Source organism: Heterodontus francisci, chromosome 23 (assembly GCF_036365525.1).
Source record: "Heterodontus francisci isolate sHetFra1 chromosome 23, sHetFra1.hap1, whole genome shotgun sequence".
Taxonomy (NCBI): Eukaryota; Metazoa; Chordata; class Chondrichthyes; order Heterodontiformes; family Heterodontidae; genus Heterodontus; species Heterodontus francisci.
Genome location: NC_090393.1, coordinates 34,761,532 through 34,779,385, shown reverse-complemented (window position 1 = coordinate 34,779,385; position 17,854 = coordinate 34,761,532). Strand labels below are relative to the sequence as shown.

The 17,854-nt window shown below is 37.6% G+C and overlaps 1 protein-coding gene across 1 annotated transcript in view; it reads right to left on the bottom strand.

Moving 5' to 3' along the window:
- The window catches only part of slc15a4 (solute carrier family 15 member 4), a 79,399-nt gene that overhangs the window by 56,633 nt on the left and 4,912 nt on the right, over positions 1–17,854 (bottom strand). The window contains exons 2-4 of the mRNA XM_068055064.1: positions 13,374–13,666; positions 12,575–12,743; positions 12,234–12,344 (exon numbers count right to left, since the gene is read on the bottom strand). Of these exons, the coding sequence (XP_067911165.1) occupies positions 12,234–12,344; positions 12,575–12,743; positions 13,374–13,666 (573 nt within the window). The remainder of the gene's footprint in view (positions 1–12,233; positions 12,345–12,574; positions 12,744–13,373; positions 13,667–17,854) is intronic.

Below are 17,854 nucleotides of genomic sequence, written 5' to 3'. Positions count from 1 at the left end.
AATCAAACCTAAAGTCCAGCAGTCCGATTTTAGAGCAACAGCAAGTTGGTGTAGCCGCTTCCTGGAACGAAAATGTCTAGTGTTGTGGCAGAAGACCAAGATTGTTCAGAGACTACCAAAAGACCTCGATGCCAAAATTACTGGTACCCATTATGTCACACTGGCAACATGGGTGCAACACCCATGAATTTAGATATGCCCAGTAACAGAACTGTGGAGTGGAAAGGTTTGAAAACAGTTCTAATGAAAACTACAGGACGTGAGAAGACAAGATTCACAGTGGTACTAGCCTGTATGGCTGGCGGAACAAAGTTAAAACCTGTGGCAATTTTCAAACATAAAACCATGCCAAAGATCAAGTTCCCTGAAGGAGTTTTTGTGCATGTCCATGACAACAGCTGGATGGATGAGGATGGAATGAAATTATGGATCGATAATGTGTAGAATAGGTATCCCGGTGGCCTACGTAAAGAATGCAGCTTATAAGTGTGGGACATATTCAGCTCCCATATAAGCAATGAGATCAAAAGATGGAATAGGTGACGGTTGATGGAGAAAAACCTTCACAGAGTGGAAATATGCAGCTGCCCCACTTGATGCGTGGTTTTGTCATCAAATAGTGGGATGCTATTAGTGCACAAACTGTCAAGAGATCGTTCAAAAGTGCGAAATATCCAATTCAATGGATGGAGAGGAAGATGATTTGTTGTGGAGGGATGATATGAAACTGAAAGCGTCACATCTGATCCAGAGTGGGATCCTTACAATGATGCTATAGCCAAAGTGACTCAGAATGAATTAAATGAACTCTTTGCGTTGGATGCCGAAGACAATGAATTTGATGGGTTTTAAAATGCTTTGATTATGGGTAAAGGTATCTTTGTATAATTTATTTATTCAATAAACCATGCCACATTGTTTCAATATGAATTGCCAATTTTTTTTTTTGCATTTCAAAATGATGACCACCCACAGATCACATTTTATACTCTGCATTGGAACGATATTTGGAGGAGAAAACAGTCAACTTATACGCTGTGATCTATGGTATTTCAGTACAGTTATATCACGACAGACAAATACAAAATGCATAAACTATCATTCAAAAAACTACATCCGTTCTATTTCATAGATAAATATTTCTGGGTATTTAAAAGTTAAATTAGAATGATTAAACTCAAAATGAAGACTAGTTAATTTTCTGTGTCCATTTAGATAGTAAACAGCACCATCAAGTAGCACCCTGCAGAAAATTTTGCTGATTGTAATGGTTGACAAACACCAAGTGACAAAATATCTACACCACAGCAGTTGGCTCACTGATTTCACAATCTACAGCCAAATACTGGCATTAACATTTTACTCAATATATTATATTCTCCCATTTGCCTGTTGTTGTTAATTATGCAAAGTAGTTAAGCCAGACTGATCCTTACTTCAAAAGGTTTGAAGAAATTGATTACATATGATCTTAATATTAAATAAACTACAAAAAACACTTCAGTGAATGTGTTCAATGTCAATAATCAGACTGTTCCTGGACAGAATTCAGCTTGTTAACTAGAGAGCAGTTACAGGTACTAGAAGGGAATCACTCTCTTCCTCCTATGAAAAGCTTGCCAATTTACAGTATTTGGCATAATTAATGATAGCCCTTACATTAAAGCACAAGTCAACTTAGCTCCCTATACAATCGCATAATTTTGAAAAATCATGAGGCCACACTGAACTGCAATATAAAGGCCTACTGTTCTGTATGATAAGGCCATCAGACAAATGTGCTCAGGGAATAAGTTCAATTCATCCGCAATTGCACAAAATTAGATGAATTTTTTTTTTAGATTGATGAAAAAATTAATGCAGCTATTGAAACTGCTGGTGATTAATATATCCCCAAGACATTTTTTGAAAAGTTTAATTTTGTTCTTTAATTTATCACATTATCTTTCCTGACAAATCCTCCCTCATATCCTGGGGCTTTTGTATGCTTCTACAGATTTAATTTAGTATCTATCTAGCTATACATATGGTCAGTTCTGCTGTAAGTTTACTCTTGGGATCTTTTACCAGTTCCAACACTATTCATGCACAAGGATTACATGATGTCAAAGATATAGCGATAGAAGTTTCTTGTAGGCTCATGAGTCCAAAAGCAGTCAAAAATATTCAAACAAGCTAAGATGTTCAGGTTAGTTCAGTACTGCAATTTAATTACTTGCTTTGTCCCATGACAGATTGCAAACAAAATACATGAAAGTTTTTATGAGTACAAATCAAACACAGCCAAGCCCAAACCCACTGTAGTTTTTTTAAAAGCAGGCAGATTGTCGAAGCGTCATGCTTAGCTGTCTTGAGTGCATTTGTCAGAAGTATGCTACTTATCCGATTAGCATGGATGAAAACCCTTTAGGTCCAGTTTCACCTATGTCAAGAAGCACTGGTGAACAACATCTGGAGTAGCAGAACTAAACTTCTATCTCCAGCTATCCTTCCATTACACAGATTGAATCATGTGGAGTAAGCTACTGCTTTGTACCATGCTATCATTTCAAGCAGTTACAATATTGTCTCAGCCTTACGACAATACTTAAATTGCAACTGCTGCCATTTAAGGCAATACAAAACATTGAAATGTAATATTAAAGTTCCTTTTTACAACTTGACATAATTTAACATTACTGCTACAGTGACAGCTTTTGAATTATAAAAAAACCTACATCATAAAGCTTCAAAACAGTGACTAAAATGGCCAAGCTGGATATCACCTTAGCACGAATTTCCATTTTATTTTGTTTTCCATGCTATCCTTTTCAAACTGTGCTGCATGGGTGGCTTTGGCCTTTTATCTATCTTCAGTTTTTAAAAAAAACTTTGCTATTTTAGTGTTTGGGTGCCGATGTCAAAGGTTTATACTTTTATTTAGTCTTCTGTTCAACTTTAAAAAGGTTAGTAACAAACTTCCTTAAATACAAGTGGAAAATGAAAACTGGCATCAAGTTAGCAGAAAAATATTTGAGTTTATAAAACTACCAGAAGTATGGTTTCTAACCCCACCAGCGGTATACGAACAATTATGCTATGAGTACCAAATCACTGCAAGCATTATCAATACTTATATATATATTGGTGTCCACAAAAAAAGTTACATTCTGCACAGCTTTCACAGTATTCATAAGGCAGCATAAAAAAGCTGTTTCACCATATCAACCATTAATATAATGTTCTAGTAATATTGCCAAATCAGCATCAGATAGAGGTGTACTTTCCAAGGTCTCATTTTTCATGGAACCTCCAAACACAAAACACAATTTTATGACAAATTTCAATATTTCTGAAATACACAATAAATTATCCACGAATGTCAGTTTTAAATACATTTGTCCTATAATTTACTTAACAAAGGGTGAAGATTGCTGGTCTTCTATTTCTAAAATAAATTTAGTAGTACACTTCAAAATCCTATACTTAGGTTACAAAATCTCCAACAATGTCTCTCCAATCCAAGTTCTTTAAGATTGGTTAACCTTGACCATGTTTCAAGTTCCATCTTTCTTTTGGAACTAAATGATTTGTCAGCAAAATGGTTTATTAATTTTCTATGCTTTATTTTATTTTATGAACCCTTATTTTATGGCTTTTTGCAGTGATGTTGCTTCTGATGTTCTTTGGGGTCAATAAAAACCCAATTCATAAAATTTCCATTGTATACTAGTCTTGTCTGAGTGTTGATTTGCAAGGATGCTAAAGTTATGGACCTGCTGGACCCATCATTCACATCTTTGTCAATTTGAAGAATGTGATAGCTTAGCCTTTAGATAATCTCAATAGCTGCCAATAATGTCACACATCATAGTCATACAGGGAAGCTCATTCAAGTGGCAACAGAAAAACCCTTCCTCAGATGACCCAACTCAGAGAGGAAGTTTGCTTGTAGGAAGAGCATTAATTAATAAAAGCAATAAAACTGTTCCTCTTTGCATCATCCACTTCTTTGTTTTGTTTAGTTCACTTCTCTGCCATTTGCTGGTTCTAATAAAGGGTGTAGATCCAAAACATTAAACCTGCCTTTGATCTTTATAAATGCTCATGAACCTGCTGTGTAGTTCTAGCATATTCCATTTTCATATCTGACTTTGAGCATTTGGTTTTGTGTGTGTTGTCTGAAGCACGAATACTTCTTTTGCTCCAGGAGCAGGATCCCATTTTCATCAGGAACCCCTCTGTCCCGGAGCTCAGCATTGACTTTAGCGACTTCCAATCTTGGCTATCTCTCAAAATTTGAGAGACTGGGACTGAAGATGCACAGCAGGTCAATCAGTATCTTGGAGTGGTGGATGGCGATGGTTTGGCATTGCAGATGTGAGAACACAATTCTGATAGGGATTTGCATTTGGGGTGTTGGTCTGTCTTTTCTCTTTGCATGTTGACAGCCTGTTGTGCATTTCCTAGATTGTCGTCTTATTTCAGATTTGCTGATTATCTCTGACTATTTTCAAAGAAATTTGATGCATTTTCACAGCATCATTCAGAACATCTGAAGACAAAATCAGAGTTTTCACTTTTAACCATCTTCTCAATAAAACTGGTTTGGCACTCCCACTCCTTTTGTTTCCTTCAGTTCCATTAAATAGCTCACTAACCTTCCAGTTTCAACTGAAGATCACATCTGAATAGTAGCTTGCCTATGATCTGTTTGAGATACTATGGATTGCCTGTATTTTAATATATATATATATATATATATATATAATTGAGTTTTTAAGTAGGCAACAGTCTTAACTCATTAATGGTTACAGCCAACTTTTCCTGGTGAGTGTACTGTAATTGCTCCATACCAAAGTAGTGTATTCTATTAAATAAAAATATGGCTTACTGATGACGGATTCAGTAAATGCCATAACAGAACACAGCCATACAAACTAGGAAGATCTTTCAAAAGTGCTAGTTAGCTCATTCACCCATGATAGCAATAAGGGTAGTAGAATTAAGTCTGTGATGGGGATGCCAACTCCAAATTACCATTTGGTAACTTCTACTGGAAACTTTGATTGTAGATATCAGGCAAGAGCAGGACCAAGCTCAGCTATGAAACCCTGTCAATACATATGTATAGAGTGGCCATTTGGATAAAGTACTGATTATCTGTCCTAATTATATAGAATATTGCATGCTGCCAAGAAGATGGAAGAATTGCAAAACTCGGAACCAATAAAACCTCTCCAGTAAGCCTGAACACTCAATTCAAACGATCCAGTATCACAAGTAGAAGTATAATTCTCTGAGCTGCAAATCCAAGTTTTAATATTGTTGATGTAGTTACAAATCAGAATCTAAAGCATAAATTTGAAAAATGGAAGAAAAGAGGCCACGTGCTTAATAATAATGGTATAGTAAGGAACAGAGAATGAAATTTAATATGAAAGGGAAGTATGCTTTTAATAGTCACGCTAGCTTTTCTTCTTGCTACAGGACTGTATCACACCTGCAGAGGTGAGGCTTTAAAATATACAGAACTCTACATGCTGTGGCTTTTATAAAAAGCATTTAATATTGAAAACTTTTACCATTTCTGGAAATTCAATCTTTTTTGTATTACTAACAGTAGCATAGTTACTGCTTCAGGCAGAAGGCAGAGATTCGATCCAGCCCATTTATCCACAGTATTCTCTTGATGCATTTCTAATAACCCCGAATTCTATTGGTTAACTACTTCCTTCTTTTAAGCCCATTAAGGTTTCCTGCTCCACCACCTGTGCTGCATACATAACAACCCTTTGGAAAGTGAAAATGTTCATGTATTTTTGATTTTCTTTCGTTGTCCTTAATTTGTAAATATGACCCCTCCCTTGTGCTTTAATTCTGTACACAACATAAAAGTTTACTTAGATCCAACTTGTTCAAACCTGTCTTAATTTTGAACACTTAGCATATGCTCTCTCAAGTCTTCTCTTTTCCAGAAAAAAACACCAGACTAACCAATCTTTCCTCATACATTAATCCTTTATTCCAGGATCAATCTTGTAGCCCTTCTCCGTACTCCAATAACTGAATAGGTACATATTAAAACAAGCAAAGTAAAAACTATAATGCAATAGCTGTATATAAAATATACAAAATATTTTATTTCTGCAACATATACAAACTATTTCCCATTAATAAATTATTTAACTCAGCTTAAGACTTGGAAATTTGTTAATTTTGTTTCCTATCTACACATTTAGAAATAATTTCATTTCTAAGCAATAAAACATGATAATGGGTTGAAGATATTTTATCTATCATTTATAATTAGAAAGGCTCATATTTTGGGGGCAGGGGTCAATATGGAGTTATGTAAATAAAGCCTTTCACCCCTACTCTTGGAATACACAGAAGACCTACTTCAGCATTCAACAAATCCAGAGTTGGAGCATTGGATGGCAGGGTCCAGAGAAAATCAATCCTTGTCCAATAAAAACCTTCTTGGGTTTGGCTCTATTTAAAAGCTTTGAAACTAAAAGAGCCAGAACCATTTCAGAATATTTCTTAGTTGACTGAGTATTTAGAGCTATATGACCTGTTAAACTGCATTACTTTCCAAATTTTTAAATCAGTTTCCCTACACTCCTTTCAAAGTCAATCGCGTACCATTCCTAGATCTAAAAGGGTGGGCAGTGACCAATGGTCAGTCTCTATGGTCATTAAACTGCCAATTATGCAAGAGTGGAATTTTTTCTTCTGTGTTGAATTGGGATTAGAAAAGGTAAATGATTAGAAATGTCTTATACGGAGGATGCAAATATCACATTTAGTTTAAATTGCTGGTTATTTTGTTGAGAAACTAATAATTGCGTGAAAACAGAAAACATGAAGCAAGATAGGTCAAAACGTACAGAGAATACATTTAACCAAATGTGCAACTTGTGAATAGCTTAAAAAATGCTAGTCAGCCATCATGTTGTTATTTATCATCTCAAGGGTTAAAAGATTTTACCTGGCCTAACAGTCTTAATATTTCCACAATGTTATCATTCACACATTAATTAGACATCCAAGTGATGGTATTAAGGATAAGCATTGCTCGTGGCGAGTCAGAAGTTATCCAAATTACGAAAGGGTGGGTGGGGGGGGGTGGGTTACTCATCCAATAACTGGTTTGGAAATAAATTTAAACGAGATAGTAACTAAGAATTTTTGATTGGTTCCTTGAAAGAAGTTCCTTGCTCACTGCAGATCAATGAGTAAACATTTTCCCTTATATTCCAGTTACATAACAAATAAACTATGTTACATGAGAAAGAACAGATTTCACATTTCGCTCTAAAACCTGGTAGTGTGTCCCTCCACGTAGGTATTGTCATGGTTCTATTGCTCTTACTCCTTTTACTGGCCTATCGTTACCTAGGTACAATTAAAATAACTATTGATCTACAAAAGCAATTTCATTGAGGTCAGCCTAACATTACCAAATAGACTCAAAATGTGCACAATAGTTTGAAAATATGCATTTGATCAGGAAAGGAAAAAAACACAATAAAGTCATCTACTTTAGCGGATTTATTAGTTAAAGCACAAAAATTAGTTTATGCCTCCCTGTTCAAAACAACATGTAAAGTTGTTGGTTAAAACTTTAATATATTTCTTCACAATTCCTGGCGTGTTTCCTTCATGGTTAGAAGTATAAAATACAAAATGACACTTCTTTTCAAAAGGTTTGAGGACAATTCAACAAACAATTTTGTATTCACAGCATCACAAACAGATGGGGAGCAGGGGGCATCTGCTAAGGTGCAGATTCATTGCAAGGAGCAAATAACAACACTGAAGAAAATAAACTAATCTGCAACTTTTTAAAAAAAAACTACAATAACTCTAAACCAAGATTTAGTGTTGAGATTTTGTTTAAATATGTCTGAATTCAGGACTTTTATTCAGATCCTCCCTCTAAACTCGAGGAATAATACAGTCCTTCCAGAATTTGATTATTATATGAATGAGTTATGATGTTTGTGTTTTCTTTCAGATTCACAAACAGTTTTAACCATTTAGCACATATATAAATATGGAAAGATTTTGAAATATTGCCATTTAAGTGCCATTTGTGATGTATATAACATGCTGCACTTGCTTAACTACTCCTTGAATATAGTAATACTTGCATGGATTCCTGTGAAAGCTACTAGAGTTCTTGTAGAGATTTTTTGGGGGCCTGGAGGGAAGGGTTCACCATTTTCTTCCATTCCAGTAAGTTAGTCTACACTCTATGTTCCTGTGGTTAGCCTTCATCCACTATGTTGTAGAGACCATTTTAACTTGCCCAGCTATCTAGGTAAATAAACAACATTTCATGGGATTGAAAAGAGAATCCTCTGCACTTTTTTTCATCTTACTGGTTTTATTATGCAGTCTCATGTGATCTTCCTTCACCACCCTAGACCTTGACTCAATTTTTTTGGGCTACTGAAACCTACTTAACAACAAAATAAGAAAATAAACAATGCATCAATTACTTTTTTTTTTAAAAACAGTAGTTATTAAACTCATCACTTGTACAAATAGAAAATAACTAATAGCTGCTAAACTATGAATGAAGGTTTTTCCCCCCCCCCCTTTCCTTACTGGCCACAGAATCAACCAGGCCCAACAGTCACTATTTCTGTGCCATCAGTGTATGATCACACATAACAATAAATGTTGAGAGAATAATTATACCATCATTTCATACTAAGAGAAATTTCTCAAAGCAATAAACTGAAATGCATTCAAGGTTAACACAAAAATGTAAAGAAGGGACAGAAGATTATTTTCAGATCCCTATTACTAAACCAGAACCAAAACAAAACGTATGATACTAAAAGAAAATAAGCTATCAGAAAACTTACTTTCAAATCCATCTATACAATAAATGAGTCGGCTTAGATTTTATTGTACTAAAGTGGATTGAGCGGTCCTGCATTAAAATTAAGAGGAACTAAGCAAAACTGCTCCTTCAAGAGTGCTGGAGGAAGGGGAAGAGAAAGTAGCAGCAATGTTTTCTGTATGGATATGAATATTGCGTTTTGTTAACAAAATTGGGTAAGAGTGGGTTTGGTTATGTAACCAAAACTTTCATGACGATTACAGCAACAAGATTCTTAACTGAATTCACTTTGCACTTGAGCCCTCCCTACAGGTTTTAGAAAAAAGACAAAGAACAAGAACAAAGAACAGTACAGCACAGGAACAGGCCATTCGGCCCTCCAAGCCTGCGCCGATCTTGATGCCTGCCTAAACTAACACCTTCTGCACTTCCGGGGACCGTATCCCTCTATTCCCATCCTTTGTATTTGTCAAGATGCCTCTTAAACGTCATTATCGTAACTGCTTCCACCACCTCCCCTGGCAGCAAGTTCCAGGCACTCACCACCTTCTGTGTAAAGAACTTGCCTCGCACATCCCATCTAAACTTTGCCCCTCTCACCTTAAACCTATGTCCCCTAGTAACTGACTCTTCCACCCTGGGAAAAAGCTTCTGACTATCCATTCTGTCCATGCCGCTCATAATTTTGTAAACCTCTATCATGTCACCCCTCCACCTCCGTCGTTCCAGTGAAAACAATCCGAGTTTATCCAACCTCTCCTCATAGCTAATGTCCTCCAGACCAGGCAACATCCTGGTAAACCTCTTCTGTACCCTCTCCAAAGCCTCCACGTCCTTCTGGTAGTGTGGTGACCAGAATTGCACGCAATATTCTAAGTGTGGCCTAACTAAAGTTCTGTACAGCCGCAGCATGACTTGCCAATTTTTATATTCTATGCCCCGACCGATGAAGGCAAGCATGCCGTATGCCTTCTTGACTACCTTATCCACCTGCGTTGCCACTTTCAGTGACCTGTGGACCTGTACGCCTAGATCTCTCTGCCTGTCAATACTCCTAAGGGTTCTGCCATTTACTGTATACTTTCCACCTGTATTAGATCTTCCAAAATGCATTACCTCACATTTGTCCGGATTAAACTGCATCTGCCATTTCTCCGCCCAAGTCTCCAACCGATCTATATCCTGCTGTATCCTCTGACAATCCTCATCACTATCCACAACTCCACCAACTTTTGTGTCGTCCGCAAACTTACTAATCAGACCAGCTACATTTTCCTCCAAATCATTTATATATACTACAAACAGCAAAGGTCCCAGCACTGATCCCTGCGGAACACCACGAGTCGCATCCCTCCATTCAGAAAAGCACCCTTCCACTGCTACCCTCTGACTTCTATGACAGAGCCAGTTCTGTATCCATCTTGCCAGCTCACCTCTGATCCAGTGTAACTTCACCTTTTGACATCAGCACTTTCAAATAATCTCTTCCTCGGTGTACTACTTATGCATAAAACTTCACAGAATGTTACCAAGTTTTGGTGAATACACGATTTAATTAAAGGACTTTGTTTTTGATCTGTTGATTATTCGCAGGATGCCTATGACGGTGCACTGACTGTGGAATACATGGTAAATTTAAACTGATTCCAAAGGTGTACTTTGTTCACAAGTTTGTGTTGGGATAAAGCCCAAGTATCCACAAGTCATTAATGCTACAGTTAGTAGTAAACCATGTAATAAATGAAGTAACATGTACAGCCTTCTATGGTTTAGATCAGTTATTGAGTTTTAAATAAATATCTAAGATAAAACAGCCTCATCTTCAGTTTTAGGTTGAAATGTTCAACTACCTGGAGAACTTTTTTAAAATTTAAACTGCACAAGACTGTTTGTTAAGCAAGGTTCCTGACAGCCAATGTTAAGCAATGAGTTTCCTATTTCCTCAATTGCCCTTGGAAAATATGAGGAAAAGGTACATCAATTGGAAGGTCACTTACCTAATGTTAACATTAAACCTTTTTTCCCTCACATAAAAAGTATCCCCTCACACCCCTCAACCAACAAATTACTTACCAACAAATTTTCCAATGTAAATACTGTAGAACAGGAGTATTGAAACTGTCATACTCCATCACACATGAAAAATATGAGAAGGGAAAAAAATCTTGACTCAAAAAAGAGCCCTTCACTGAATAATATGAATTAGTTCAGATGGGGAAAAGCTACTATTAAACCACCACAATCAATGCTCATTTTGGAAGTCATGTTAATTTACACACAAACATACAAAGAGACAGACAAGAAAAGATTGGCTGGCCCATCACGTCTGTTCCAGTTATGATGCATCATATAATCTCCTGAGAGAGGTAACAAAGCAAATTAAAATAATCCTACGCCAATTCAGATAAAAAAAGTGGGAAATTTCTGTGACTCTTTTAAGACAATCAAGATTAGTTCAGGACATCACAATGACCATGAGGTACATATCCAAACATCACACCTATCTTTTATACAGTGATATTAGAGACATCAAGAAACTTGTTTAGTTCCTTTTAAACTACTGCAACGAGTCTATGCTCATCACACATGCCAGCGACTTGTCTGATGCATTTATAACCCTCCGTGTAAGAAAAAAGCTCCTGACATCTAACTCCATATGTACATAGCATAAATGCATGACCCCTAATCTATCTAGTTCAAAGAGTCTGTCCACAGAGTCTAGTCCCTTCATCATTTCAAACAATTCAATTACATCAGTCCAAAGTCTAAGCTTTTCCAGAGGGGGAAAGAAGAGCTTTAAGCCTATGAGAACTGAGGGTTTTTAAATTGGGATTGTTCTAGTGGCCTTCCTCTGAGCCTTTTCCAGGGCCTCTATATGACCCATCATGAGAGGGCGAAAATTGGACATAATATTCTAGATGAGTTTTGACACATTGCATTATATACATTTAACAATTAAACTTATACATTAACACAAAAACATCACAATTCTTAAAAAGGAAATCTCTAGATTATGCATCAGCTCGCACGCTGTTTTAGCATTCATTCCTCCCTCTCCCAGAAAAGGCCCAACCCTATCTGAGGCTATCAAGCTAAATTCTCCTCTATTTGTTATTCTGCCCTAGGCTTCCACTCCCTAAATGTCCCAACCTATGGACATGCATGACGTAATTACTCTTTTGGTTGCCTCTCCAAATGCATGGGGCATCAGTCCCAGTTTTTTAATGAACATTGCTGCTCCTACTCAATAGCACTACTGAGAAAATTATATATGGAAACTGACTTCTGACACTCATTGTTGAAATTTGATATAGCCTGCATTCAAAGTCATAACCCTAAATTTGTGTATTCTTTCAAATTGCATTAAACAGGTGTAATTCTCAATGTATCTTACCATGTGATGATTGCAACTTGCGAATGAATTGCTAACATTGCTGTGATTATGACTGTTAAAAAATGTTGGGATCTGTAGATGAAGACTCTGCAGAACGTAAGTGGTTTGCATCTATAAAACAAACAAAAGCAAATAAAACTTGAAAATTAGCTACACACAATGCTCCTTCCCCAAAAACAAAAGACATCAATGCTATTTATAATTGTTTATATATAATGTCATTAAAGAATTCAATATGAAAGGCAGCACTACTGCTGACACTTTGTTCGAATATCTAAACAATGTACAATGCAAACAATTCAATATTTTGTCCTTTCATAGCATACAAAATGACAACTGACCTGGAAGTAAACTGTCCAATAAGGAATGAGTGCCAGGAATACTGGGAAAATTTTGGCAAAGGCCTTCACATCCTCCACTTTGTTATCTTGAAATGGTCCACCATAGACAGTCTTGGCTAGATCCAGAAAACCTGGTTTAATAGGTGATGGGTAGATTCCACTGCTCTGGCTGACGGTAAAAATTAATATTTTATAGTTCATTTTATTTATAAAAGTGATAAAACATTGTCTGCCTTCTGATTATGTTAAAACTAAAGAAACCAGCCAGGAGAAGATAAAATTACAAATAATGCAAACAAATTTTCCAAAAATGTAATACCTAAATCCATCCATCTTAAACTAGAAACAACAGAATATGAAAACAACTTAAAAACGAGTGGCCTCCTGATGACTGCTCATTGAAAATATTGATTGAAACTGCTAATTCAGTTTCAGACAGCTTAAAAATGGGGTGATAAGATGGGCTTTAAAGTTCAATACAAAATTAAAAGTGTCTGTAAAATGATTTACCTTTTAAAATTTGAACAGTGAGACATAAGATACCATAAGAATGCAAGTTCTTTATGAAACATTATGTAGGTAGTGTAAGTTTAGAGTTTTATAAAGCTACACAAATCTACATCTTCAGTATGCACTGTACTTGTAAACTTTCTGTATTTACAAATATGTATAACATGTAATACAAAAAACAAAGGGGTAATTAAAATACTTAGATGCATTAAAATCAAAAAACGATTAGCTGCACAGCATAGCCTCAAAATACAATTCAAAATCCTCATGATTACCATGCATCCTTTACCTGGTATTTTCTTCACTACTGGGTTTCCTTGAAAAGCAGGAGTAAAAAAGAATCTTGAACAAGTCTGAGAAGGAACTGCCATCGGGTGGCTTTGAGACAAAGACTGACTTGCCACATGCAAAGATCAGGAAAGAGATCCCCATACAAACAGTTGGGATAATATATCCAAGGAGAAAGCTACAGTTTTGTTGAATATATGAAATGCCACCCAATGAGACAATAGCACCCAGATTAATCGACCAATAGAACCAGTTGAAAAAACGACGAGTGGCTTCAGGACCTCGGTCTTTCACCTATTGCAAAAAAAAAAATCATTCAATACCACTATACCAAAATTTAATTCCTTCATACTATCCATCTTATAGGCATCATGCAGAAAACGGTTGAAATACAAGGTGCTATAAAAATGCAAGTTCTTCATAACAACATTATACAAGGAGTATCACAGAATAACAAAAAATGGCTTCAAAATCTTCATTCTTGAAATACAATGTTATGGATCAATTGGCAGTTTCTCATCTTTCAGATTCTTATGACAACCATTAAGCTGTTAGCTTTGGCTCAGTTGTAGCATTGGTGCCTCAGAGTCAGAAAGGTGTAGGTTCAAGTCCCATTTCAGAGACTCGAGCACATAATCTAGCCTGACACCCAAGTGCAGTATTGATGGAGTGCTGTACAGACAAGCTGCGCATCTTTCTGATGAGACGTTAAATCAAGTCCCTGTCTGCCCTCTCAAGTGGATGTAAAATTCCCACGGCACTATTCAAAGAACAGCAGAATTCTCACGATTCCTGCCCGATATGATTTAGGAATTGGTTGAGGGATAAAGATGATCTAATCATTTATTCCATTGCTGCTTGTGGGAGCTTGCTGTGTGCAATTTGGCTGCCACGTCTCCCAGAGGACAACAGTGACTGCTCTTCAGAAGTATTTCATTGTCTGTAAAGCACGTTAGGATGTCCTGAGGTCATGAAAGGCAATGCATAAATAAAATTCTTTCTTCTTAGAGAGAGAGAGAGAGAGAGAGAGAGAGAGAGAGAGAGAGAGAGAGAGAGAGAGAAGGGGCCAAGGGAAGGAGAAAAAAAAAGAGGGGGAGAAAGAGAGAGTGTCTTCCCTTTATTTGGCACCTTTCACAACCTCAGGACATCCCAAAGTGCTTCACAGCCAATGAAGAATTTGAGCTTTAATTATTGCTGTAACGCTAGGCGAAAGTTATGAGTCCACAAGGGAGACAGAGCAAGCGCGGGTGAGTGTGTGTGAGACAAACATGCACACAGGTTTTAAGAAGCAGGAACATTCCCTTTCCCGCTACCCCAACTCTATGCTGGAAGAGAAGTGGGAGGGAATTTGCAGAACAGAGATTAACATATTTTCACTTTTACCTCTTACACACTCTCTCACTTTAGAGCCATATCATAGAAATCACAGAAAGTTATAGCATGGAAGGATGCCTTTCGTCCTATTGTGTCTGTGGCAGCTGAAAGAGAGCTATCCAGCCTAATCCCACTATCAGGCTCTTGGTCCACCACCCTGTAAATTAGGCATCTCAAGTGCATATCCAAGTACTTTTCAAATGTGATGAGAGTTTCTGCCTCTTGTACCCTTTTAGAAAGTGAGTGCCAGACCCCCTCACCCACTGAGTGAAAACATTTTTCCTCAATTCCCCTCTAATCCTTCTACTAATTACCTTAAATCTATGCCCCTTGGTTATTCACCTCTTTGCTAAGGGAAAGAAGTCCTGCCTATTCACTCTATCTAGGCCCCTCATAATCTTATACACCTCAATTAAATCTTCCCCTCAGCCTCCTCTGTTCCAAAGAAAACCACCCCAACTGTTCAACCTTGCCCCTTAACTAAAGTTCTCCAATCCTGGCAACATCCTTGTAAATCTCCTCTGTACCCTCTCTAGTGCAATCATATCTTTTTTGTAATGTGGTGACCAGAAGTATGCAGTACTCTAGTTGTGATCTAATTGGTTGATAGGTAAATTGGCCATTATAAATTGTCACTAGTACAGGTAGGTGGTAGGGAAATATAGGGACAGGTGAGGATGTTTGGTGGGAATATGGGATTAGTGTAGGATTAGTCTAAATGGGTGGTTGATGTTCGGCACAGACTCGGTGGGCCGAAGGGCCTGTTTCAGTGCTGTATCTCTAATCTAATCTAATCTAAATCTAATCTAGTGTCCTATACAGTTCTAGCATCAACTCTCCCTGCTCTTATATTCTTTGCCTTGGCTAAGAAAAGAAGTTATACCATATGTCTTCTTAATCACTTCATCTTCCTACCCTAACTTCAGGGATCTGTGGACATGCATTCCAAGGTACCTCTGCTCCTGTATACCTTTCATTACCCTCCCATTTATCATGTATTCCTTTGCTTGCTTGTCCTCCCCAAATTCAATACCACACACTTCTTCTGACTGACTGAATTCCATTTGTCACTATTCTGTCCACTTGGCCAGTCCATTGATATCTTCCTGCAGTCTACAGCTTTCTTCCTCCCCAAGTGAACTGCAGCGGTTCAAGAAGGCAGCTCACCATCTCCTCAAGGGCAATTCAGGATGGACAACAACGCAGGCCTGGCCAGCGACCCTCCTATGAAAGAATTTTTTTTTATACTCAACAACCTGGCTAATTTTTGTATCATCTGTAAATGTCTTAAACATGCACCCTACATTTAAGTAGAAATCACTGATATAGACACCATGAAAGCCCAGAACCTAGATCTGAGCCCTGCAGAGCCCCACTGGAAACAGCCCTTGCTTCCTGCCATGGAGCCAATTTGGGATCCAGCTTACCACTTTCCCTTGGATCCTGGCTTTTACTTTTCTGACCAGTCTGCCATGTGCTTTTGTCAAAAGCCTTGCTAAAATCCATGTAAACAACAACAAACATGCTACCCTCAACTTTGCTTTGCTACCTCCCCAAAAACATTCAATCAAGTTAGTCAGACGCAACAGACCCTTAACAATTCCATGCTGACTATGCTTGATTAATCCTTGCCTTTCTAAATGATAATTTAACTGTCCCTTAGAATTTTTTCCAATAATTGCCCGCTAACGAGGCTAGGATGACTGGCCTTTAATTAAAAAGGACAGACTAAGTAAACACCAGTACAATGTTAGCAGTCATCCAGCACCAGACCTGTAGCCAGAGAGGATAAGGAAATGATGGTCAGAGCCTCCACTACTTCCTCCCTTGTTCCCTTCACAGGTTGAGATACATTTCATCCGGGTCTGGTGATTTATCTATAAAAGATGCTAAAACTATTAATATTTCCTCTCTACATTCATCCCATCCAATATTTCACACTCAACTACAATGTCTGCATTGTCCCCCTCTTTTGCAAAGACAGATGCAAAGCTTTTATTAAGAACTATGCCTACATCTCACGCCTCCACACACAGGTTACCTTTTTGATCTCTAATTGGCCCTACTCTTTCCTTAGTCATCCTCAAAGCAAGGCGAGAAATGATGTGCACTTTTCCTGGCCTCAGGACATCCCAAAGCGCTTTACAGCCACTCAAGTACTTTGAAGTTTAGTCACTGTTGTAATACAAAACGTGGGAGCCAATTTTGTGCACTGCAAGCCCCCAAAAACAGCAATGTGTTTTTTTAATGATGTTAATCGAGGGATTGGCCAGGACACCGGTGAGAACACCTCTGCTCTTAAAAATTGTATCACGGGATCTTTTACATTCACCTCACAGGTCAGGCAGGGCACCAGTTTAATATCTCATCCGAAAGATGGCACCTCCAGCAGTACAGCATTTCCTCAAGACTGCACTGGAGTATTAGCCTACATCACATGCTAAAGACTCTGGAGTGGGACTTGAACCTACAACCTCTGACTCAGAGATTACCAACTGAGCCATGGCTGACACACATAAGGGGGTCAAGGTCACAATACATGATTAGGTACAAGACCAGGATCAAAGCTATGGGTACCGAGGCTGGATGAGGAGTTGCAGGTCTGGACGAACGCTACTGCCCAAAATGACAGAGGTTAGAGATATCCAAAGGCTCTGCTGCAGAGCATGATACCTGGGGTTCATGAAACAAACCTAGGAGAAAGTATTTCAGTACTTCAGGCCCGAGTACTAAACCTTTCATGTTTGAATCCATGAGCAATGCTGTACAACATCGCTAGTGCTGATGCAAGTTGCTGCTTATGTTCTAAATTTTCAAAAAGTGTAACATTTTATGCACAGAAAAATCATCTGGTCTTTTTTCTTCCAAGAAGTGCAAGACATGAATATTGTATTCATGCATTTATTCATCCAAAATGCATATTTAAAGCCAATTTCTTAACTGAATAAATAAAGAAGGAGTCTGTCTTACTGTCTGCATGCAAAGAAGCTGAACACATGACAGTCACAAGATCAGTGTAATTTATAAACAGAAAGCCTTCTTCCTTCCCCAAATACACACTCTTAATACCTGCTAGAAATTATGCAATGGTGCTAGGGTAGCTACAGC